This window comes from Gopherus flavomarginatus, chromosome 8 (genome assembly GCF_025201925.1).
Source record: "Gopherus flavomarginatus isolate rGopFla2 chromosome 8, rGopFla2.mat.asm, whole genome shotgun sequence".
Classification (NCBI taxonomy): domain Eukaryota; kingdom Metazoa; phylum Chordata; order Testudines; family Testudinidae; genus Gopherus; species Gopherus flavomarginatus.
Genome location: NC_066624.1, coordinates 52,430,107 through 52,454,540, shown reverse-complemented (window position 1 = coordinate 52,454,540; position 24,434 = coordinate 52,430,107). Strand labels below are relative to the sequence as shown.

The 24,434-nt window shown below is 47.0% G+C and overlaps 2 protein-coding genes across 4 annotated transcripts in view; one reads left to right on the top strand and one right to left on the bottom strand.

Moving 5' to 3' along the window:
* Nucleotides 1–1,484: 1,484 nt before the first annotated feature.
* LOC127057000 (zinc finger protein 501-like) lies at nucleotides 1,485–21,225 on the bottom strand. Of its 2 annotated transcripts, none has more exons than XM_050965560.1 (4): nucleotides 21,068–21,225; nucleotides 16,258–16,384; nucleotides 10,149–10,262; nucleotides 1,485–9,784 (listed from the first exon to the last, which is right to left on the bottom strand). In XM_050965560.1, the coding sequence occupies exons 1-4, from the start codon at nucleotides 21,131–21,133 to the stop codon at nucleotides 8,715–8,717; spliced, it is 1,377 nt and encodes a 458-aa protein (XP_050821517.1). In that variant the 5' UTR covers nucleotides 21,134–21,225; the 3' UTR covers nucleotides 1,485–8,714. The 2 variants fall into 2 exon arrangements, with proteins under 2 accessions (XP_050821517.1, XP_050821516.1); XM_050965559.1 differs by having other exon boundaries at nucleotides 1,485–9,787; nucleotides 21,068–21,224.
* A 495-nt stretch (nucleotides 21,226–21,720) lies between these two features.
* LOC127056975 (zinc finger protein 883-like) overlaps nucleotides 21,721–24,434 on the top strand; it is a 305,218-nt gene continuing 302,504 nt past the window's right edge. Inside the window, exons 1-2 of one of the 2 annotated variants that reach the window (XM_050965479.1) lie at nucleotides 21,721–22,224; nucleotides 22,742–23,565. In XM_050965479.1, coding sequence (XP_050821436.1) covers nucleotides 23,485–23,565 — 81 coding nt within the window. In that variant the 5' untranslated portion in view covers nucleotides 21,721–22,224; nucleotides 22,742–23,484. Of the gene's footprint in view, nucleotides 23,566–24,434 lie in introns of both variants that reach the window. The other variant, XM_050965480.1, reaches the window with a different exon arrangement.

Sequence of the window (24,434 nt, the reverse complement as noted above, 5' to 3'; positions counted from 1 at the left end):
CGTGCGAGGAAGCTCTGAGATTGTATTGAGATCCTTCTGTCCCGTCCCCTGTAGCGGTCAGTGTAATAGAAGTAGAAAAACCTGGATTAGACTGTAATTCCCTCTGTTCTCTGTGTAATTCTCTTTTCTGTTTGAGTGTCAGCAGACAGATTGGTGGGTCTCTGGGTAAACCCTCTAAAGCAGTTTGGATTATATGTTAAGTAAATGGCCTTTATCTGGTGTTCAGAAAGGAACGTCAAGGGGAAATTGAATAGTTAAACGCCAATGGACTATGCGTTTTTGTCCAGGTGGCAAGCCTCACGAGGGAGGACTTGGATAGTCTTGTGAGTAAGAATGTTTAAGAGAAGAGACCAGGAAGGGTGGGGGTTAGTTGAGAAGCCCATCCTCCTAGCTAAACTGGTAGTGGAACAAGTTGGTGCCCATGGAAGGGGCAGTTCAGCGAGAAAAGCAGGATCGGGCCCAGGTGGGCAGGCAACAGACAGAGAGATTGGAAAACAGGTAGGAAATTCTGAGGGTATAGTGGAAGGAAGGAGTAAGTAAGTGTAAGCATGAGGATTTCAAATACCCAGGACAATATCTTGAAATGGTGATTTGAGTTGAAAAAAGTGGCTTTTGGGAGACAAGCAAGTGATTTAAGGAAGAATGAGACGTTAACTCTGTAGTTGCTGGAGGGAACAGCAGTTGAACTTAAAATGCTAAAGAGGAAAGTTCTTGGTGTCTTTGAAATGTTTGTAAATAAATTCAGGCAAAGAAATTATTAGATTGCAATCATTTGGCTATGAACAATTTAGCTGAATTAGCTAAAGAAATATAAACAGTGCTATGTAATTGAAATTTTATTAGGCTCTCAGGGGCACTATAAGTAGTGATGTTTTCTTTCAGTGTTTGAAAGCAGGAGTTATAAGTAAAAAGCAATCAAAATTCTGGTAAAGTTAATTGTGTCCTTTTTAAGGTAAGAATCTTTAAGCTGTGGATAGCTTTGGATCCAAAAGCAAGCCAGAAAGCATCTGTAATAATGCAAATTATCTAACTGATAAGGTAGAAGCCGCTGAAACCTGGGCTGCCCATGAAACTAATACAAGAAAATATGGGGTAATTCCTCTGTTTTGCCTGAAATCAACAAGGGTATTTGTATATTTAAGTAATGATTGACTGGCCCAGAAGGAGTAGACCTCTGTTTTTTGTCTTTCAGATAATCAGAGAAAACTGATGCCAGCTGAACAGCATTCAACATATCATGCATTTACTGGCACAATAGAAATTATGTTTTGTGTTCTATGTTCTGTCTTGTGGTGTTTGTCTCCTGGCCAGAATTGTTGTGTTTAGTGTTTTCATGGGATGGTCTGGTTTGGAATCAGGCAGAGGGGTTGGATTGGAATGCAGATACTTGTTTTATTCAACTTGGAATACAAAGTGTTTGGCTAAATCAGGAAAATGTGATATACTAAAGTCTAACACATTTGCTTAAGTAAAAAAACAGAAACTTCATTGGCCAAATCTTTTAATTAAAAATTGTTATTAAAATTTGCATACCAACAGTTTTTGGGAGCAAGGACATGAAAGGTTAACCCACTCCCCATATTGTACATGGGATCCTTCTGGCTACCTCAGATTTCTAGCCAGAGGGCTGGGCATGGTGGGAAGCTATTGGACTAAAGGTTGTAGTGAATGAACTCCTCAAAGTGGGTGTTCTTGTCCTGGCTTGTTGCTGCAAACCTCTGTAATAAAGTTATAGTCTGGGCTTGCCAGGCCCGAAGGGGGGATTGTGAAAGCTGGCTGACCCCCCTTAATAGATTACAAGCGGCCAGTAGGTGGGGGGGGGGGGGGCAGTAAGTACTGCTCATGGACACAGTAGTGCAAAAATGCAAGCTCTCTCTTTTCCTCTGCCTCAAGGCAGGAAGAGCCTGCTCCTAACCAGTTAGTTCTACTTAGATAAGGGAAACATGAGACTTTACACTTACCAATCAAGTATTAACACGCAAGGGTCTTTGTCTGAATGTGTATAAAAGGTTTGTGAAATTTGTGTAAGACAGAGTCTTTTGTACCAAGGTACAGGCTCTCCTTTTTCTGCAGAATAAAGCATTTTTCCTTATCCCTGTCAGGCTGTTAATTGGCTCTCAGCTAGGCAGACCCGATATTTCGGTAACAGCCAGGATGGGCAGGGATGGTGTCCCTAGCCATTGTTTTCCAGAAGCTGGGAATGAGCAACAGGAGAACTATAGAGCAATGACAAAGCCAGGTAGTCATGGGTGAGTAGTTAAGGGGATGCACTGAAAATCCAGTAGAGTCATCCCCCTCCTCTCCATCCCCAAGCAGCTTTGAATCTTGACGACTCTGATGCTGAAATTCCACTGCCTCAGCATCCTCAATCTCCACTGGAAGCCAGTGTAGAGTCTTTAGATCTCTGCTCATATTTCATATTCCAGCTGATGCACCATTACTGCCCAACAACTCACCGTCTGCCCCAAGAGAACCAGCCGGTGGGCTGCACCCATAGGCAGACAGCTTATACCGCTCCCCTCGAGCAGCAGCCGCAGCTGTTGGCAGCTAATCCCCACCTAAGGCTTTGGGGAAGGAGATGGGGATCACGTGTTATTTCTTCCGTACATCGAGTCTCACTGTTTGAACACATCTCTCTACAACACTGATTTAAATTTAGAGCCCCTCCTCCACTTTCTGCTTTGTAAGAGCCTCATTTCTGTCCACAAAACATAAGAACAACCGTACTGAGTCAGACCAACGGTCCAGCCTGCCAAGTGTCCTATCTCTCAAGAGTGGTCAAAGCCAGATGCTTTAGAGGGAATTAACAGAACACGTAATCGTGAAGTGATCCATCCCATTGCTCATTCCTAGCGTCTTTACAGATGTGAACACAAAGACACTTGCAGCTACTTAGAATCATAGATTAGGGTTGAAAGAAACTCAAGAGGTATGTAGTCCAACCGCCTACTCAAAGTAGGACCAATCCCCAACTAAATCATCCCAGCCAGGGCTCTGTCAAGCCGGGCCTTAAAAACCTCTAAGGATGGAGATTGTACCACCTCCCTAGGGAACCCATTCAGTGCTTCACCACCCTCCTAGTAAAAAAGTTTTTCCTAATATCCAACCTAGATCTCCCCCACTGCAACTTGAGACCATTGCTCCTTGTTCTGTCATCTGCCACCACTGAACAGCTGAGCTCCATTCTCTTTGGAAGCCCCCTTCAGGTAGTTGAAGGCTGCTATCAAATCCCCCCTCTCTTCTCTTCTGCAGTCTAAATAACTCCAGTTCCCTCATCCTCTCTTCATAAATTATATGTCTAGGTCTCCTAATAATTTTTGTTGCCCTCCGCTGAACACTCTCCAATTTGTCTACATCCTTTCTGTAGCAGGGGGCCCAAAACTGGATGCAGTACTCCAGATGTGGCCACATCAGTGCCAAATAGACGGGAATAATCACTTCCCTCGATCTGCTTGCAACATTCCTACTAATGCTGCCCAATATGCTGTTAACCTTCCTGGCAACAAGGGCACATTATTGATTGATATGCAGCTTCTCGTCCACTGTAATCCCCAAGTCCTTTTCTGCAGAAATGCCATTTAGCCAGTCTGTCCCCAGCCTGTAGCGGTGCATGGGACTCTTCCATCCTAAGTGTAGGAATCTGCACTTGTCCTTGTTGAACCTCATCAGATTTCTTTTGGCCCAATCCTCCAATTTGTCTAGGTCACTCTGGAGCCAAACTCTACCCTCCAGCACTTGGATTCTTTATGTGCTTTCACAGAGCAAAGAGCACATGTTCCATGACTTCATAGGGCAGAGTTTTATGCTATAGGGAGCATTCCCTGTGTGGATCAACATAGATGCACATTGTGACCCTTCTCAGGGTGCTGAGGACCATGAGTCTCCTTGTGGCCACCTGCCACGAGGAAGAGGGACTTTTGTATTTGGCAGCTGGATGTTAGTGACCAAACTCACCAGCCTGTCAGACAGTCAAGCACCCTCCTCTGAGCTACAGCAACCTTGACAGTTGACAACAAAGGCACCTTAACCCAAGTTCCTTCAATGTGCCCCCTCTGGGGTCCAGCTCCAATCACCAGATACTCGGGGTATGTCTATACTATCTGCCAAATTGGCGGGCAGCAATCGATCCAGCGGGGGGTCGATATATTGCGTCTAGTGTAGGTGCAATAAATCGATCCTCGAGTACTCTTCTGTCGACCACTGTACTCCAGCTCGGTGAGGCGCAGGCAGAGTCTACTGGGGAGCTGCAGCAGTCGACTCACCGCAATGAAGACATCACGGTTAAGTCGATCTAACTACATCAACTTCAGCTACGTTATTCATGTAGCTGAAGTTGCTTAACTCAGGGTATGGCTACACTTGATATTTCAAAGCGCTGCCGCGTGCATGTAAACCACATCCCTTACGGGTGTAGCTTGTAGCGCTGCGGCACTGATTACACTGAGGCTTTAAAGCGCTGTATCTTGCAGCACTCGGGGGGTGTTTTTTCACACCTCTGAGCGCGAAAGTTGCAGCGCTGTAAAGCGCCAGTGTAGCCATGGCCTTAGACTGATTCCCTCCCCAAGAGTAGACCAGGGCTCAGAAAAATCCCAGATCCTCTCTGCCCGAAGCAATGGTACATCCTAGGTTACCGGTTTTACTGTAGCCCACTGCTACTGGATCACACATAGCACTTGAGCACAGTTATTGAACAAAGGGAAATTTCTTTAACAAGGGACAGATATTTAAACAAACAAATGTGAATGATGGAAATCAACTGTTACCAACAAAACAAAATCACAAAATGCAACCTACACTTTTTAATAGTTACCTTTCCTACCTAAGGAGATTGAAGTCTGAGGTGACAGTCTATTGCAGTGATTGCTAGTCCCTAGGAGCCAGGGCCCTGCCTTTCTTGAAGCACCACTGGTCATTAGTGATCTCCTTGGTGAATGGACCCAGAGTGTTTTGCTCTACCCTGTTATAAAATGAATCAGTCTTTTGTGTCTATTCACAGAAAGGACCATTTCCTCATTGTCATATTGTCGTTTACACTTCCACAGGGTTTCGATGTCTATAATTTGTCTGATAGTTTTCCATTGGCTTTTCTGGGCTGGTGCAAAGGTTGACAATGCAGCAACACATCGCATAACTGGCTAGCAATGGACAGGTGACAATTCCCTCTCCTTGAATGGGCCATTCTCAACAAGAACTTTGACTGGAGTGACTCACTTTCATGACAATACCATATGGGCATAATTTTCCATATACTTACATGACTCCTTCAATAGGACTCACACACACTTATTGCAGTGATCAGGAGTAACAATAATACACAAGCTTTCAGTAGAGATCTCACTGCTATGCTTCCTGGATAATCATCATACAAATCAGAGCATTAGGTGTGAGTTTGTCAGGTCTGAGGCAGGAGTTTCTTGTGAATTACTTTGACCTTTCTGTCAATTGGCACCAAAGAGCATTTATCACACATGCACTGAGCTATACAGTCACACTCTGATAGAACAGAAAGGCCAATACAAAAGAGACAAAGGAACAATAAAATACTAAAATGACAATAGTTGGAACTCAACATTTCTCTCAGTCTTTGGACTGATGGGTACTAAGAGCTTTTCCCTAAGTTGAACCAGGTGATCGGACAGCTGGCTCAGCCCTCCATACTAGCAGCTCTCTCACATACAGGGAGATGGGTCAAAACTGGAATTGATGTCATGACTCACTTCTCAGAGGGAATCAGTCTGTCTAAGGCTATGTCTACCCTTCAAACACTGGAAATATTCTTCTGACAACATAACCCTGTCTACACTGGGGCTTAGGTCACATTAACTATTTCTCTCAGAGAAGTGGATTTTCACACCCCTGAGAGATGTGGCCATGTCAACATAGCTTTTCAGTGTAGACCAGCCTCTAGGTGGCTTTTAGATATGAAAGGCAATGGACTTCAGCCTTTTCCTTGCTATTGATGGTTGCCAACTGCAGCTTTCCTACCTGCTGGACACATCCTATGACAGATGTCAGGCCTTTCCTTTGCAAATTAGAGAAGTGGGGAAGTCAGTGACGCTTACAGTGTAAGTGGGTAAAAACTGATACAACTTGGCTCCTTGAGTAGTTTTCCTTTTAAAAGAAATTGACTTTGAAGCTAAGCAAAATATGCTCTATCTGAAATACAAAAAAATAAAATCTATACAGACCCAATATTCTCTTATACACTCTTTCTAACACCTATTCTCCCACCTCAACCTTTGGAGAGAGGTTTTCTACCAGAACTACTTACACTACAGGGGGCAAATTAAATCAAATTAACATTTGAAGATTAACCATCATTTCCTGAACTAAAAAAAAACAAGACAGCTTTCCAAAATAATTCAGATTATCAAACAATAATTAGTCTCTTACTCTTTAACCAACATCATCACCTCTCATTTCATTTTCACTAGTAATACTAATATATTCAAAGATCACAAATTCTGGTCACATATGTTAGTTTTCTTTTAATGCCCACTGCCAACAACTGAACCTTGGCTCAAGTTGTGCTTTGTCCCAACACTTCTGTGAGTTCATATACCTCTGGTTCTTCTGCCATGTATGTTGGTGGAAGGGGTCTCCTATGTGGGAATGTTAGCATCATGAGGAAAAATACCTCGTCACACTTTAAATCTTTCAAAGTAGTAGAAAGTAAGGGAGAAGTGATACAAATGCAGAAAACACAAGAGAAAACTGGTCTACACTAAAGACATTTATCGGTATAATTATTGCTCGGGGTGTGAAAAATCGACACAGCTGAGCAACGTAGTTACACATCTCTAATCCCGTGTAGATAGCGCTACATCAGCAGGAGGCCTTGGCCTGCCAACAAAGCCATCTGAGACAATAGTGATCTAAACAATTGAACTACACCATGGTCATATGCACTTCCTCCAGTTAGTTGGGGGTCTGCTGTTGTTCACCATCTCCAAGTGGAGATTTTAAATCACTGCTGTGTCTTTGTTAGAATGGCCAGTAAATTGGAGAGTTGTCTCCTATTGACAGAACTGCACTTGAACTTTCCCCATATCGTCATGGAAGGATGGGGAAAAAGCAAAGCTGAAGTGAGAAATGATGACTTTAGCAAATGGTCATTTGTCTTAAATTCTCCAATAAATCTGAGCTGAATTAACATCTAATTGTGTGACCACACAGCCATCAAGAAAGATAGAAACCCAGATCACAGAGAGGTAGAATACATGACAATGCAAGTGTAAATTGAAATTCTAGAGCAGGTTACATCTAATTATTTAGAATCAGGACAAGAGATTCTCCCATCACATTCTCCTCTGATCCATTCAAACAGATTTCATTGAGCACTGTCAATAGTTATGTTATTTACAACATGTTTAGTATCCTAGCATTCCCATAATGGGGGAAAAAGCAGCCACCTTGCCAGAATTGGCTTGACCAATAGATGGAACCTGAGATTTAAACTCGAAATGATCACATTGCATTTAGGATTCATTTGAATTCCTCTTCTCGATCTTTGATACTTTCATCTCCAGTCATAGCAACTCTGCTATAGGATTAAATAAGTCAAAGCATAATCCTCAAGCACAGACAACTGAGAACACTTCATCACATGACACTTTGAGAAGTGGAGGGGTAGAATGTGATGACGATAAACTCTGCCTGGCTCAGACAAAAGGTAACAGTTCTGCCATGATGGGGAAGGAGGGAATCTCTGAGTCACCCCATCTCCTTCAAAGGATCAGAGGGGTAGCTGTGTTAATCTGGATCTGTGAAACGTGACGAAGAGTCCTATGGCACCTTGTAGACTAACAGACATATTGGAGCATAAGCGTTCATGAGTGAATCCCCACTTCATCAGAGGCATGTAGTGGAAATTTCCAGAGGCGGGTATAAATATGTAAGCAAGAATCAGGCTAGAGAACAAGGTTAGTTAAATCAGGGAGGATGGGGCCCTCTTTGAGCAGTTGAGGTGTGAACACCAAGGGAGGAGAAACTGCTTCTGTAGTTGGCTAGCCATTCACAGTCTGTTTAATCCTGAGCTTATGGTGTCAAATTTGCAAATGAACTGAAGCTCAGCAGTTTCTCTTTGAAGTCTGGCCCTGAGGTATTTTTGCTGCAGGATGGCTGTTTTTAAATTTGCTATTGTGTGTCCAGGGAGACTGAAGTTTTCTTCTACAGGTTTTTGTATATTGCTTATGCTCCAATACGTATTTTAGTCTATAAGGTGCCACAGGACTCTGTCACTTTTTACATCTCCTTCCAGTATCACAGAGGCTGAAATGACACTTTTTTCCTGCCCCTGCTCCTCTTCATTTAAATGTAATATGAAAAGTTCCCATTATAACTGCTCTTCAGCACAGCATGAGAACAATTGACAATGATACAATCTGTATCACTGGTGACTAACAATAACTTTGCAATAGGGGAATGGTATAAATGTGATGCTCCCTGGTTCCTGATAGGAAAGGCACACTCGAATTACTCATGGGAGAATGGAGTTGATAGAAAGGACAAAGGAGTCCACCTCAAAGAGGTCAAACTGCAAAATACAAAAATGGGTCACTCACTCATCTGGACAAGCTGAGGGATATTGGTGCTTCAAACAGCTTTTAAAAAAGTTACTATGTGGGAATCAGGAAAGTATTAAAGCATTGATAGCCCTAGAGGGTTTTATGGTGTTGATCCCCCTTGCAGATTCTCTGATGGCTCACATGGGCTCAGTGGCAAGACAAGGTTTTCCCACACTCACTGCTTCCATTGGGGCTCATACCTGTGTGGATTCTCTGATGGCTAATAAGCTGCTGGCGGTGAAGGAATTTTTCCCCACAATCACTGCATGTATAGGGCCTCTTCCTTGAGTGGATTCTAAGATGGGTAAGAAGGTTTGAGCTTTGATTGAAGGTTTTTCCACACTCACTGCATACATAGGGCCTCTCCCCCGTGTGGATTCTCTGATGGTTAATAAGCTGCTGCTGGTGAAGGAATTTTTTCCCACAAACACTGCATTTATAGGGCCTCTCCCCTGTGTGGATTCTGAGATGGGTAAGAAGGTGTGAGCTATGAGTGAAGCTTTTCCCACACTCACAACATTCATAGGGCCTCTCCCCTGTGTGGATTCTCTGATGTTTAGAAAGGTCTGACCTATAAGTGAAGGTTTTCCCACACTCACTGCATTCAAAGGGCCTCTCCCCTGTGTGCATTCTCTGATGAACAGAAACGGCTGAGCTGGTAATAAAGCTTTTCCCACACTCACGGCATTCATAGGGCCTCTCCCCTGTGTGGATTCTCTGATGATTAGAAAGGTCTGAGCTGGTAACAAAGCTTTTCCCACACTCACAGCATTCATAGGGCCTCTCCCCTGTGTGGATTTTCTGATGTTTAGAAAGGGCTGAGCTGCTAGTGAAGCTTTTCGCACACTCACGGCATTCATAGGGCCTCTCCCCTGTGTGGATTCTCTGATGAACAGAAAGGGCTGAGCTGCAAGTGAAGGTTTTTCCACACTCAGTGCATGTATTTTTCCTCTTTCCCATGCGGATTTCCTGCTGTGTTGTGGTTTCCTTGACGCTCTTCTGAGTTCCCCGACAGGAAATAAATTTACCCATTTTCTCCCCTGGCTGGTTTCCTTGCTCTCTTTCTGGTCTGTGCTGAATCTCACAGGATTTTCCCTGCTCATGACTCCTGGACACATTCCTTTTCGATCTTTGCAATAATTCTCTGTGTTTAGCCGTTTGGTCAACATTTTCCTGCTGAGAATTCTGCTCCTCTTTCTCACATACCATTGCATCACCTGCTGTAACGAGAGACAGAAACCTCAGACAGGGATAGAGAGGGGAAGGCCAAACCAAAACAAGTGCTTGAGAGAGGTCAAATAAAAACAGGAACTGAACTCCTCCAAACTCTTCCCCTAAACAGGAGAGAGGAGGAGATCAATTCGGCCCTCACATCCCATCCAAATTCACAGGGGGAAGGGAGGAAGTCACTGCCTGGTGTCTGTTAGGGTCTACAGGAAGCCATGAGCTATACTTACCTTGAGGATACAACCCCTGCTAGGGACAATAATGAACTGAGAAACCTTCCAAGGGCATTGTAGGGCATCCCAAATGTTTCCTTCAGGCACTTACAGATTCTGATTTTGTTTAATCTTTCCTCACCTGTGCAGGGAACTCTCAGGATCTCTCTTTCCTCTGAACCCTGGAGGTCCGGGACCCATGGCACTTCCCCGTGTTCCAGCTGGGAGATTACATGAGGTTTGGAAACTGGAAACCCTGCTCAGATGAAAGAAAACAAAGGAGTTCAGTTGATTTCATATGACTGTGTCATAAAAAACACTATTAATTTAACTTCAGTGCTTAGTGTGACCCAGTGTGCCTGGGGCAGTCCACACTGAAAATGCCAAGATCAGGGCAGGCTGAAAAAGGGAGAGCAGATGCTCCCACAACTGAGGGTTAACACGGAAGTTAAATTCACCGATCAGTCACCAACTGTGCTTCTGATCTCCCATACTGGTTATTGAGAAACTGAAAAAAAGACATTACACGGCTCCCTTTACTGCATTCCAGTTCTCTGACTCCCAATCAGCACCTAGGTTCGGCACAGTGACAGGCTATTTAAAAACTTTGCTTACATAAACAAAGTGTTCTTCTGACCCCAGAGTCAGCCACATTACCAGCTCTGTATAGGTTTGGATCTTACCCAGAATACTATGATGCCAGCCAATCCTTAGCATCTAAACTAAAGGTTTATAAGCAAGAAAGCATCTAAACTAAAGGTTTATTATAAAAGAAGGAAAGAAAAAGGAAGTTGTTAAAATGGGAAAACAGATATATAGATTTCTGAATGCATCTGGTTCTAAGAAGTATTGGTGAGTTTCTGGCTTGAAAGGCTCTCTGGTACACATCCACATCATTCAGTCCTTTGGTCCAGGGTTCGGTTTGTAGAGATGTTGCTCCAGAGATAGGAAGAGGGATTGAAGAAAAAATGCAGATGATGCAGCTGCCCTTTATATTCCTTTTGCCAAGTGGCTTCTACTTCCTGTGTCCCAAACACAAGCTTCACAGCACATGGCATGGAAAAGCCTTGGAGGTCTCAGTACATAGGCATACCCCTGCATGTCTCACTGACTCAATAGGTGTATCCCCTTGATCCTTTCAATGGGTTCATTGTACAGCTGATGACCCCGGACGGGACATTGAACAAGCTGGGCAGCGCTGATGCCAATATGTCTGGAGGTGTCACTCAAACACTACACGAGTCTGGAATATAGATATACCCTACATATCTATAACTCACAATACAAAGATAGAAACAAGATTATCAAACTTGGAAAATCATAACATTTTCATTGACACCTTACATGGCATATCTAGCACGATTCATTGCAATTTCATCATATTGGTCTTTATAATAAAATAATATCAAGTGTCTCTCAATTCCATACAGTGTCACTTAATAAACCAGTGAATTCCCAGGACCGGTTCCCCAGGTGTTTGAAGATGCCGAACACCTTGCTTGTGAGGGACTGAAATACCCACAGATATGTTGCGAACACACAGATAGACACTGTGCAAGTCTGTGCCCCTATGTTCACTCTTCTAGAAAATTAGGATCAATTTTGTTCATAGTATGTGTCAGGGCTGAATCTCCACTCTGTCACTCTGAGTGCAGAAAATGGGGGCCCGCCAGGATTCTGAAAATTAATTTGTGCAACTCTAGGCTTGTATTAAACCCCCAAAGTTACAGCTTTTCTCTGACCGTGGCTTGGTAAATGCTGCCACCACCCAAATGCAAAAAACCCCCAAACCCTTGGACCCAGGAAGGAGCACTTGAGAATTCTTCCCTATGGGGTACTCTCAAGCCCTTTCACCTCCCCTTCGGGAAAGAGCTGAGAAAGAAAACAAAGGAAATTAGCTGTGGCTATTAGATAATCAAACAACATGCACAAAACTCTTAGGACTCCAAAAATCCAACCCTGTTCTTAAAAGAGGTAAATTTTATTAAAATTGAAAAGGAAAACAATACATCTGGAACTTGGGCTTTTGCTAGATCTTAAAAGAAACAATTTTTGTAAGCACCCAAAATAGCTTTCTTGAGGGTTCAGCTTAAAGCTTAGACACAAACAAAAGCATCTGGGATAGCACAGAGGAGCTCCAAAAGCCAAAATAAAAAATATAAACCTGATTGTGTCTGTCAAAACATTCCCTGTCCAAATCATTTCTTCTAGGTATGGAAGATGAATTTTCAAACCTGCTTCAAGCCATACACAGCATTGCTACTCCGTGTCACCTTCTTCGGAGAACAACAGACAAAGGGAAAGTTACTGTCCCATTTAAAAAAGTTCCAGCCTTTCCATTGGCTCTTTTGGTCAGGTGCCCACTCCTTTTCTTTTACCTGTGGGCTTGTTAACCCTTTACAGGTAAAGCAAGCAGAGAAGTCACACCAACAAGGATTTTACAGCAATCTGGCTGGCTAGGTGTTTATAAAAGGGAGATTCCTCCCCTCCCCTTCATTTATCACTGTATGGCTTGTGAGGTAACATTTTAAGGAGGATATTCAGTAGATTATGTCTTTTCAAATGTGTAGCAACATTGCATGTAAAGTTATGAGATTTTATGGTATATCACTGAAAAAGTTGCAACCATAACCCTAAGTTCCTCAGAGACAGCAAGGCAAACAGCTGGTCAAATAGCCATTCTCCAGGAGGGGGAAGGTGTGAAGAAGACATTCATATTCCATCACAGGGACTACTCGAAGCTCATATCTACAACAGTCTGTTACCATGACTCAGCTGAGAACTGAATTTCTTTCTAGTACAAAGGACTGAATTATAAAAAGAGGTGAGGAAAATGTATGAGACTCTCTCTCCCCTTTCCCTCTGCTCATGATAACTCTTCAAAAAGATCTGAAAGGGCCTGGGGGAATCCTATTCAACTTATTCATAAATGATCTGGAGAAAGGGATAAACAGTGAGGTGGCAAAGTTTGCAGATGATACTAAACTGTTCAAGATAGTTAAGACTAAGGCAGACTGTTTCAACTAATTTGCCTGGCACAGATGTTAGACTTACCGGTCTGTAATTGCCAGGATCACCTCTAGAGCCCTTTTGAAATATTGGCGTTACATTAGCAATCTTCCAGTCATTGGGTACAGAAGCCGATTTAAAGGACAGGTTACAACCATAGCTAATAGTCCCCAATTTCACATTTGAGTTCCTTCAGAACTCTTGGGTAAATACCATCTGGTTCCGGTGACTTCTTACACTTAAGTTTATCAATTAGTTAAAACACCTCCTCTAGTGACACTTCAATCTGTGGCAATTCCTCAGATATGTCACCCACAAAAGGTTTGGGAATCTCCCTAACATCGTTAGCCATGAAGACTGAAGCAAAGAATGCATTTAGTTTCTCCGCAATGACTTTATCGTCTTTAAGGGCTCCTTTTGTATCTCAAATGTCCAGGGTCCTCACTGGTTGTTTAGCAAGCTTCCTGCTTTTGATGTACTTAAAAAACATTTTGTTATTACCTTCTGAGTTTTTGGCCAGCTGTTCCTCAAACTCCTTTTTGGCTTTTCTTATTACATTTCGACACTTCATTTGGCAGTACTTATCCTCCCTTCTATATACACCTCACTAGGATTTGACTTCCAGTTTTTAAAAGATGCCTTTTTATCTCTCACTGCTTCTTTTACCTGGTTAAGCCAAGCCACAGTGGCTCTTTTTAGTTCTTTTGCTGTGTTTTTTAATTTGGGGTATACACTTAAGTTGGGCCTCTAATATTGTGTCTTTGAAAAGCATCCATGCAGCCTGCAGGGATTTCACTCTAGTTACTGTACCTTTTAATTTCTGTTTAACTAACCCCCTCATTTTTGCATAGTTCTCCTTTCTGAAATTAAATGCTACAGTGTTGAGCTGTTCTTCCCACCATAGGAATGTTAAATTTTGTTATATTATGATCACTATTTCCAAGCGCTGTTATAGTTACCTCTTGGACAAGATCCTGCGCTCCACTCAGAACTAAATGGAGAGTTGCTTCTCCCCTTGCGGGTTCTTGTACCAGCTGCTCCAAGAAACAGTCATTTAAAGTATTGAGAAATGTTGTCTCTGCATTTTGTCCTGAGGTGACATGGACCCAGTCAACATGGAGATAATTGAAATCTCCCACTATTATGGAGTTCTTTACTTTGATAACCTCCCTAATCTCCCTTCGCATTTCATCCTCACTATCACTGTCACTGTCTTTGACAGGTGGTCGATAATAGATCCCTATTGTTATATTCTTATTAGAGTATGGAATTACTATCCATAGAGATTCTATGGAACATGTGGTTTCATTTAAGATTTTTACTTCATTTGAGTCTACATTTTCTTTAGCATACAGTATCACTCCCCCTCCCCGAGTATGACCTGCTCTGTCCTTTCGATATATTTTGTAGCCTGGAATGATTGTGTCCCATTGATTGTTCTCACTCCACCAGGTTTCTGTGATGCCTATTATTTCAATATTCTTTTAACATGAGGCACTCTAATTCACCCATCTTATTAGTTAGACTTCTAGCATTTGTGTACAAGCACTTTAAAAACTTCTCACTGTTTATTTGTCTGCCCTTTTCTGATCCGTTAGATTCACACACAAGAATGCTTCTCGTCTGATCTGGCCCCTACTTTATCCTCTTCCAGTCTCTCTTCCTGACTAAAACTAGAAAAATCTCTATCATTACACTCTCCTCTAAGAGAAGTCTCTGTCTGATCCATGTGCTTTTCTGCAGCCATTGGCTTTCCCCCATCTCTTAGTTTAAAAACTCCTCTGCAATCTTTTTTATGTTAAGCGCCAGCAGTCTGGTTCCACTTTGGTTTAGGTGGAACCCATCCTTCCTGTATAGGCTCCCCCATCCCCAAAGTTTCCCCAGTTCCTAATAAATCTAAGCTCCATCTCTCTACACCATCATCTCATCCATGCATTGAGACTCTGAAGCTCTGCCTGCCTAGCTGGACCTGCGTGTGGAACTGGGAGCATTTCTGAGAATGCCACCATAGAGGTCCTGGATTTCAGTCTCTTTCCTAGCAGACTAAATTTGGCCTCCAGGATGTCTCACCTACCCTTCCCTGTGTCATTGGTATCTACATGTACCCTGACCATTGGCTCCTTCCCAGCACTACAAAGAAATCTATCTAGATGCCTTGAGAAATCCACAACCTACGCACCAGGTAGGCAAGTCACCATACAGTTCTCCCGGTCATCACAAACCCAGATATCCTTGTTTCTAATGATCGAATCTCCCATTACTAACAGCTGCCTTTTCTTAATGACTGGAGTTCCCTCCTCCGCTGAGGTAACCTCAGTGAAAGAGGTTACCCCAACACTATCTGGAAGGAGGGTCCCAACTATGAGAAGCTTTCCCTCTGCTCCTGTTGACTGCTCTCATTTCCTGGGCCTTTCATCCTCCTCAACAGTGCGGGGGGCTGTCTGACCGGAGTTGGGACAATTTTATAGTGTCCCGGAAAGCCTCATCAACATACTTCTCTGCCTCCCTTAGCTCCCCCAGTTCCAACACCCTGGCCTCCAAAGCCTCCACATGGTCTCTGAGGGCCAGGAGCTCCTTGCACCAAATGCACACATACATACATAAAATAAGAACAGCCGTACTGGGTCAGATCCAAAGGTCCATCTAGCCCAGTATCCTCTCTACCGACAGTAGCCAATGCCCGATGCCTCAGAGGGAGTGAACCTAACAGGAAATGATCAAGTGATCTCTCTCCTGCCATCCATCTCCATCCTCTGACAAACAGAGGCTAGGGACACCATTCCTTACCCATCCTGGCTAATAGCCATTGATGGACTTAACCACCACGAATTTATCCAGTGTTCTTTTAAACGCTGTTATAGTCCTAGCCTTCATAACCTCCTCAGGTAAGGAGTTCCACAAGTTGACTGTGCGCCGTATGAAGAACAACTTCCTTTTATTTTCTTTAAACCTGCTGCCTATTAATTTCATCTGGTGACCCCTAAGAAGCTACTGTTGATTACGTTGCACTTAACCCTCAGTTTTTACTTGAGCTAACAGGAGATATTTCACACTGTGTGATACGGTTCCTGTGCTCTGTTCCCAAAGTGTTCTGCAGCAGGAGAGGGTCTCTGGTAGTGTGTGTCACCGGCATATTGGGGTGATGCTGAAACTGGGTAGAGTAGAAGTGGCATTGTGGGGCTGGCGTAAACCTTAACTCTCCATTTCCCCTTCCAAGAACCGAGGGGGACAGTAATACTTACCCAGTGAGGTCACATTCTCATAGTTCTCCTGCATGACATCCCAGTAGAGGGCTCTCTGAGTGGGATCCAGCAGAGCCCACTCTTCCCTGGTGAAATATACAGCCACCTCCTCGAAGGTTACTGGCCCCTGAAAGAGCAAGAGTCCAACACTCAATACCTGTTGCCCCATTCACAGCCCCACTATTTGTGGGGAGAGGAGCCCATCAAAGGGAAGCTCTAGGTGGATTGCAGTCAACAAAGTCCCACCCCCACCCTGCTCAGAGCATCCAGGAAACATCAGAGTGAAGGGACAAAGAGAGAGTCCCTTATCTCTCCCAGCAGATCCATCACATACCTACTAGCCATAGAGGAGAGGGAGGCCCTAGCAGGGACCAGGGAGAGATCCCTGGTAGGAAACCCAACAGCCTCCTCATTGTGAGGAGCTGGATATGAAGGGAGGGGAATCTCCCCTAACCCTCACTGCTGGGTATCCCCTTCATATCTCACAGCAGCCACTGGTTAGTCGGATCGGGCTCCAGCACTACGAGTCTGGTCAGTTTTCCCAGCCCGATGAAGCTCGGTTATTTTCTGCTCCACAGACTAGAGCATTTCCACCTCCGAACCGTATAGGTCTGTTCTTAGAATCTAGGCTACTTATTAAACAACTCCCAGCAGGTTTGTCACTCCCTGCCCTCCCTTTCTCCACCCTGTGCATTTCCTGCCCCACGCCAACCTCCAAACCAGACTGTGCAAACCTTCCCATCTCCAGTGTATTTGCTGTCCCTCTTCCTCCTGTAGGAACCCACCAACCCCCACTCAAAAAAATAATCCCTCCCTGAGCTGGCTCCACTGCAGCCATCTCTCTTCCCTGTGTCATAGGAGGATGGGATGAGCTGGAGAAAAACATGGATGTCGTTCTGCAGCCCTGACAGGGCGAGAAGGGCAGTTGTGGAAGTTTCAGAACAGGCTTTAGTTTATTTCACATCACGATTCCCCCAGGCCCTTTCCCTCTAGACAGACATCCTAGACTCTGCCGTGCTGGACCTGGCCCCTCCTGCCAGGCTAAGCCCACAGACACATTTTTAACCTCCCTTCTCCCTCCCCTCATCCTGTAACAAAGTCTCTGAACACAAGGCTAGAAAAGAGCAGAACCAAAGGAGTCACTGTGGGGGATTCCCTCGGACACTGAACCCACGGCAGTCACACCCCAGCAGGGTGAATAAGGAGTCAGGAACCGGCTTTTCCTCTGTCTGAGCCTTTTCTTGTTCACTGGAAAGTGGTTCTGCCCAGGGATGCTGCCATACCTGTGTCTGGGTGGACTTGAGAGCTGGAAATCTCTCCCTCAACTCATTTCTCCCACTGCCCCTTTCAGTCTCTCCTTCCCTTGTCCTCTCTCCCTGCTCCTCTGACTGGGACAGTCCCATTCCTGGAGGCTTTGCTCTCCCATGGCTGGATTTTCTCTTGGCAATTGCTAATGGGAGGAGAAATGATGAGGGGCTGTTTGTGCAGAGTCACTTTCTTGCCAGTCCCCAGCACTTTCCCTGATGTCTTTTAGTTACCTGGAGACTCTGGCTCAGAATTTGCATTAATGGGGCCCAGGGCTACCCCAAGGGGCTAGTATTAGCTGGAGAAAGTCATCCCCTGGGCCGGGCAGAGAAAAATCTTTAATTAAAGTCACTTCCCAGCACAGAACCCTGCTGGGGGAGCCGCAGCTGCTCAGACTGGTCTCCCAGATCACAATGGAGGCTGCAGCATCTGACCCAGGAAGCTGAACCCCAATATCCTGAGCAGAGAGGGACAGAGCATTTGAGCAGCTTCCCTCCTTTAGCTCTCTGGGGAGAGCAGCTAATGAGACACCCTCCTCACAGGGAGAATTGCTAATCTCGTTTGCCCCACTGTGCATCTGGAGTCACTCCTTGTCTTTCCATGCACTGACTCTGGATTAACAATGGTCTCAATGAAACCAGATTTCAGAAAGAATGAGTCCAGAATGCTGTGGAAGAGACCATTGTGTGGCATTTCTAGCCCCTTTCCCACCTGCCTCACCCATCAGATCTAGTATAAAGACTCGGGGCACAAATTTTCCCAATGGAACTGGAAGGTCCTGGAGTTTTCAAGATGTTTGATAAGTGGATAGAAAGTTATCATGGTGACTGGGCATGGCTGGGGAATACTGGGCAGTGCTTGGAGCCAGGAATCTGGCACAAGCTGATCAGGGAGAAGGAGCATGGTTAGTAGCAGCCCCCAGAGTCTCCAACCAGGGGCCCCTAGACACCCCCAGGACCCAGAGCCCAGACCCCACAGTCAGGGCCCCATCAGATATTCCCTGGGGCCCAACCCCTAAAATCCCTGAACAGGGACTCCAGATACCCCTCAACACCCTACTGGCCAGAGGACCCCCACCAGACATCACTGGCAGGCTGGGAATCCTAAAGGGTCACCCCCAGCAAAAGTCTCCAAAAGCCAGGGACCACCCCTCCAGGGGACACCTCACTGGGAATTCAGTCCCTCACTGCCTGCCCAGGATTCCCTACTGCCTGCCTAGGACCCCCACCTGTCCTCCAGCAGGATCTGCCATGCCGTTTGCCTGGGACTCCCTGATGCTTTACAATGGGACCCCGCCCTCTGCTTGCCTGGCATGCTGACCTAGCACCTGGGACTCCCCCACCCAGTTCTGTGCATTGGGCATGACTGAGCCCCTGGCACAGCACCAGGCTCCCTCTAACCTCCTGCCCCACCTCCCCAAGAGACGCCCACCCTCACTGTTCTGCACCAACAAGTCCCTAGCGACACCCACTTCCACGACCCATAGCCTCAGGGCTGGGCACATCAGACCCCCCCGCCCAAACCTCCAGAACCCACCAATTTGATTAGGGTACTCCCTGCCCAGTCACCCAAAGGCCTCCCCCTCCCACAATGCCCCTTCAGCTGCAATCTCCCCACAGACACCCCATCCCCTACCCCAGCAACAGTGTTACCTCACTGTGTCTGCTAAGTGGATAGAAAGTTATCACTGCCTCCTGCTGGGCAGTCACACAAGCAGAGGGATCCCTGGGGGGGTGCTTCTTTAACAGGAGAATGGAAGGCCTGGAGAGCAAGAAAGGTCCAGGCCCTGTCACTAGCTACATCTTAGCACTGCGGGAAGCAACCCCTCACAGAGACCATTTGTCATGGGCTTTGGGATACTTCTGGACCCATGCTGCACTCACAGTGACCTCCTCACCCAGTGCCAGCTGGAGAAAAGAAAAGGGTTTAGCCAACTCTCCTGTTACCAGCTGGGAACCACTGATCCCCTAAACAGGGGGAGGCCTCTGGATTTGATGGGTATTAAATAAATATGTTTAGAGAGAAAAGTGAAACATCAGAGGGATTTTATATCAGTTGTTGAGACGAGGTAAAATCTGAGTGTTTCACATCAATATTTGATAACTGAATAGCGCGAAAATGGGCAACATTTGCCAACATTTTATATCCATGTTCAGGAATCTGAGAAAAGGTGTACATTTGAGATTTTCTTAGTATTTTATAATTAGAGAGACAGGGAAAAAATCTCAGGCCATAGTCAATTAGAAATAGACAATTAGAGAAAAAGTGGGGCTTAGGATATTTTTTTATCAATTTTTGAGGTTTGCAGAGAATGCATGTCAGAAACTATGCAACCGATAACATGAGAGAGGGAGGAGGGGATAGCTCACTGGTATGAACATTGGCCTGCTAAACCCAGGGCTGTGAGTTCAATCCTTGAGGAGGACACTTAGAGATCTCCAGTAAAAATCTGTTGGAGGATTTAGTTGGGGATTGGCCCTGCTTTGAGCAGGGGGTTGGACTAGATACCTATGAACACCACCAAGATCTGAGGGGATTTTATATTGCTGTTTAATAACTAGAGGGAAAAGGGGGACTGTTGGACTGGATTTTATATTACTATCCAATACATATACAGAAAGTGATGGTTCCCCTCAACCCCAACATTCACATGGGCAGCAGGGAGCCCTTTGAGGAGCTGCTTTATGAGGGCAAAGGAGGGGTGAGGGAGCTGGAAGATCCCTGGATGAGGGAAGGGGTCAGCAGTGGGGGATGGGCAGGTGAATGGAAACGTGGCTGGGGACATCTGTGTTGGTAGTTAGGGGGCAGTAACTGGGATTGGGAAACCAGAGTCCGGGCAGTCCCACGGGGGACACGTGCCCCTCCCTTCCCCGCCCTGGCAGAGAACGGGCATCTCATCTCATCCCATCCCCACGCCAGGGGCAGCCACGTTCTGGGGAATGACCCAGCGCAACAATTTCCCACCTACACAAGGACAAATCGCTGTAGATAAAATGGGAGGGAAAATCCTCCATCTCGGAGAGATTTTATGTGGACTTTTCAGAATCATGGAGAGACCAGGGGGAAACAGAGGAATCGAGCGAGCGGATCATGGGGGGGAGGGGGGAATCTCCCCGGATTTTATAATCTGTGTGAGACGCTGAGAAAGAAAAGGGGCAGAACTAGAGAGAATCTGTATCGAGGGCGAGAGGCGCAAACAGGGACAGGATCCAATTAACTCCCCTCCCCCGGGAATTTCCTGGCTGCCCAGAGACAGTTCAACCCCCCCCCCCTGCATCCCACTGACCTTCGCCCCCCCCCCCCAACTCCGGCTTCTCCCCTCCCTGCCCGACACCCCCCCACAGGGACTCTCCCCCCCTGGCCCCAGGCTCTGCCCCCCCATCCCAGCGGGGCCCGGGCGGATCCTGCTGCAGCTCCTGCGGCCGAGGCAGCTCCGAGGCTTCTCCCAGGTTCCCCGGGGCCGAGAGTCACTTTCCCGCCCCCCCCCACGGGGTCTCTCACTCACCGGCTCACTCTGAGGCGGCAACAGCAGCTTTACTCTCCCTCCCCCACCGGGGCTCGCACTGAGCATGCGCAGTTTCAGTTGCTGAACCCCCTGCCTTAGCGGGGCTGGAGAACGGACGCGCCCCCAGCACAGGCTGGGAAATGTAGTTCCGGACTCTTCCGGGAGCGGAAGTGACGTCAGTGAGGGAGGCGGAGCCGGAGCGGGCATGCGTGTGGGGTGCTGAGGTTCTGTCTGCCCGTGCGGAGCCGTTGGAGCCTCTCCCGGGGCCAGAGAAGGGTTTGTGCCGTTGGAGCTTTGGGCATGCGCAGATCGCGGCGGGAGAGACCTTCATTAATCCCCCCTCCCCCTCGTGCCCGGCCCGGCTCCGCCCCCGCCCCCGCTGCAGAGCTGCAGCCTCCAGGTACCGGAGCGAGCCCGGGGGGCGAGTCTGCCCCAGTGTCCGGGGGCGGGGACTGGCCCCACTGGGGTCCCTGCGTGGGGCCGGGCGGGGGGGTGAAACCCGGCGGGGGGGGGTCCTTGGGGGGACCTGGGAAAGGGGCGGGTGGAAAGTGTCGGTGCAGCCCATACACGGCCGGGGGGAGGGGAAGAGCCGGTGACCCCCGAGGAGCGGGGAGAGAAAGGGGGGGGGGCTGAGATCCCCTTGGATTTACCGCTGCCCCCCCCCCGTGGAGTCCCCTCCCGTCCTGCCCCCTTTCTCTCTAGGGAGCAACGAGCAACGTCCAGGGTGACCCCCCTTCCCCCAAATCCCTGAGAAGTTCCCTGTTCCCCTCCCCCGGTTGTGCCCCATTTTCTCTCCATTTCACCAGTGTCCAGCTCTCACCGTGGCTGGTGGGGGCTCTGGGGGGTATCTGGGTCCCTGGCCAGGGACTCTGGGGACTGGGTGCCAGGGAAGATCTGGCGGGACCCTGACTGGGGTTGTGGGAGTGTCTGGGGCCCCTGGCTGTGGGCTCTGGGCTCCGGGTACTGGGGGGTGTCTGGGAGCCCCTGGCTGTGGGCTCTGGGCTCCGGGTACTCAGGGGTGTCAAGGGGCTGCTACTAACCATGATCCTGCTCCCTGATCAGCTTGTGCCAGAATCCTGGGTCAAGCACCGCCAGGCAGCCCCTAGCCAGGCCCACTCACCGTGATAACTTTCTGTCCACTTACCAAACACTGTGAGGTGAAATCACAAATTTTTCTTTTCTCCCCTCTTGAAAACTGTGGGAATTTCTGGTCCCGTAGGGAATATTCATGTCCCACCCCCTGCAAGTCCTTGTCCTAGATCTGGGCGGGGTGAGGGGGGTGGGAAGGGGGTCAGCACTGCCACACGATGGTCTCTTCTGCAGCATTCTGGACTCATTCTTTCTGAAATCTGCTTTCATTGAGAACATTGTTAATCAGAGTCAGTGCATGGAAAGACAATGAGTGACTCCAGATGGACAGGAGGGCAAATGAGATCAGCAGTTCTCCCTGTGAGGAGGGGCTCTCATTAGCTGCTCTCTCCAGAGAGCTAAAGGAGGGAAGCTGCTCAAATGTTTTGTCCCCCTCTGCTCAGGATATTGGGGTTCAGCTTCCTGGGTCAGATGCTGCAGCCTCCATTGTGATCTGGGAGACCAGGCTTAGCAGCTGCTGCTCCCCCAGCGGGGTTCTTTGTTGGGATGTGACCTCAATTAAAGCTGCTTCTCTGCCCAGCACAGGTGATGACTTTTTCCAGTTTGTACTGGCCCCTTGGGGCCGCCCTGGGCCCTGTTAATACAAATTCTACCACCGACTCCAGGTAATGAAAGACCTCAGGGAAAGTGCTGGGGACTAGCAAGAAAGTGACTCTATACAAACAGCCTCTCCTCCCATTAGCAATTGCCAAGAGAAAATCCAACCATGAGAGAGCAAAGCCTCCAGGAATGGGACTTTCCCAGCCAGAGGGGCAGGGAGAGAGGACAGGGGAAAGAGAGACTGAAAGGGGCAGTGGGAGAAATGAGTTGAGGGAGAGATTTCCAGCTCTCGAGTCCACCCAGACACAGGTATTGCAGCATCCCTGGACAGAACCACTTTCCAGTGAACAAGAAAAGGCTCAGACAGAGGAAAAGCCGGTTCCTGACTCCATATTCTCCCTGCTTGGGTGTGGCTGCCTGGGGTCAGTGTCCGAGGGAATCCCCCACAGTGACTCCTTTGGTTCTGCTCTTTTCTAGCCTTGTGTTCAGAGACTTTGTTATGGGGTGAGGGGAGGGAGAAGGGAGGTTAAAAATGTGTCTGTGGGCTTAGCCTGGCAGGAGGGGCCAGGTTTACACTCTAATAAAGAGATCAAGCATGTTCCCAGCATGGCAGAGTCTAGGATGTCTGTCTGGAGGGAAAGGACTTGGGGGAATTCATGATGTGAAATTAACTAAAGCCTGTTCTGAAACCTCCACAACTGCCCTTCTCACCCTGCCAGGGCTGCAGAATGACGTCCATGTTTTTCTCCAGCTCATCCCATCCTCCCATGACACAGGGAAGAGAAATGGCTCCAGAGGAGCCTGTTCAGGTAGGGATTATCGAAGGGTTGCTGGTGGGTTTCTGCAGGAGGGAGAAACAGCAAATACATTGGAGATAGGAAGTTTTGCACAGTCTGGTTTGGAGGTTGGAGCGGGGCAGGAAATGCACAGGGTGGAGAAAGGGAGGAAGACATAGTGTGGCAAACCTGCTGGGAATTGTTTATTAAGGAGCCTAGATTCTAGGAACAGACTTATAAGGTTTGGAGGTGGAAATGCCCTAATTTGTTAAACAGAAAATAGCCCACCTAGATGGAGCAGGAAAACTGACCAGACAGCCAGTGCTGGAGCCTGACCTGACTAACCAGCCTTTGCTGTGAGATATGAAAAGGGCACCCACGAATCAGGCTTAGGGGAGATTCCCCTCCCTTCATATCCAGCTCCTCACAATGGGAAGGGTGCTGGGCTTCCTGCCAGGGAGCTCTCCTTTGACCTGGCTAGGGGCTCCATTTCCTCTGTCAGTCTGTGGCTAGTAGGTGTGTGATGGATCTGCTGGGAGAGACAAGGGGCTCTCGCTTCGTCCCCTCACCCTGGTGCAGGGATAGGCAACCTATGGCACGTGTGCTGAAAGTGGCACGTGAGCTGATTTTCAGTGGCATTCACACTGCCTGGGTTCTGGCCACCAGTCTGGGAGGCTCTACATTTTAATTTAATTTTAAATGAAGCTGCTTAAACATTTTTAAAACTTATTTACTTTACATACAAGTTTAGTTATATATTATAGACTTATAGAAAGAGACCTTCTGAAAATGTTAAAATGTATTACCGGCACGCAAAACCTTAAATCAGAGTGAATAAATGAAGACTCGGCACACCACTTCTGAAAGGTTGCTGACCCCTGCCCTGGTGTTTCCTGGATGCT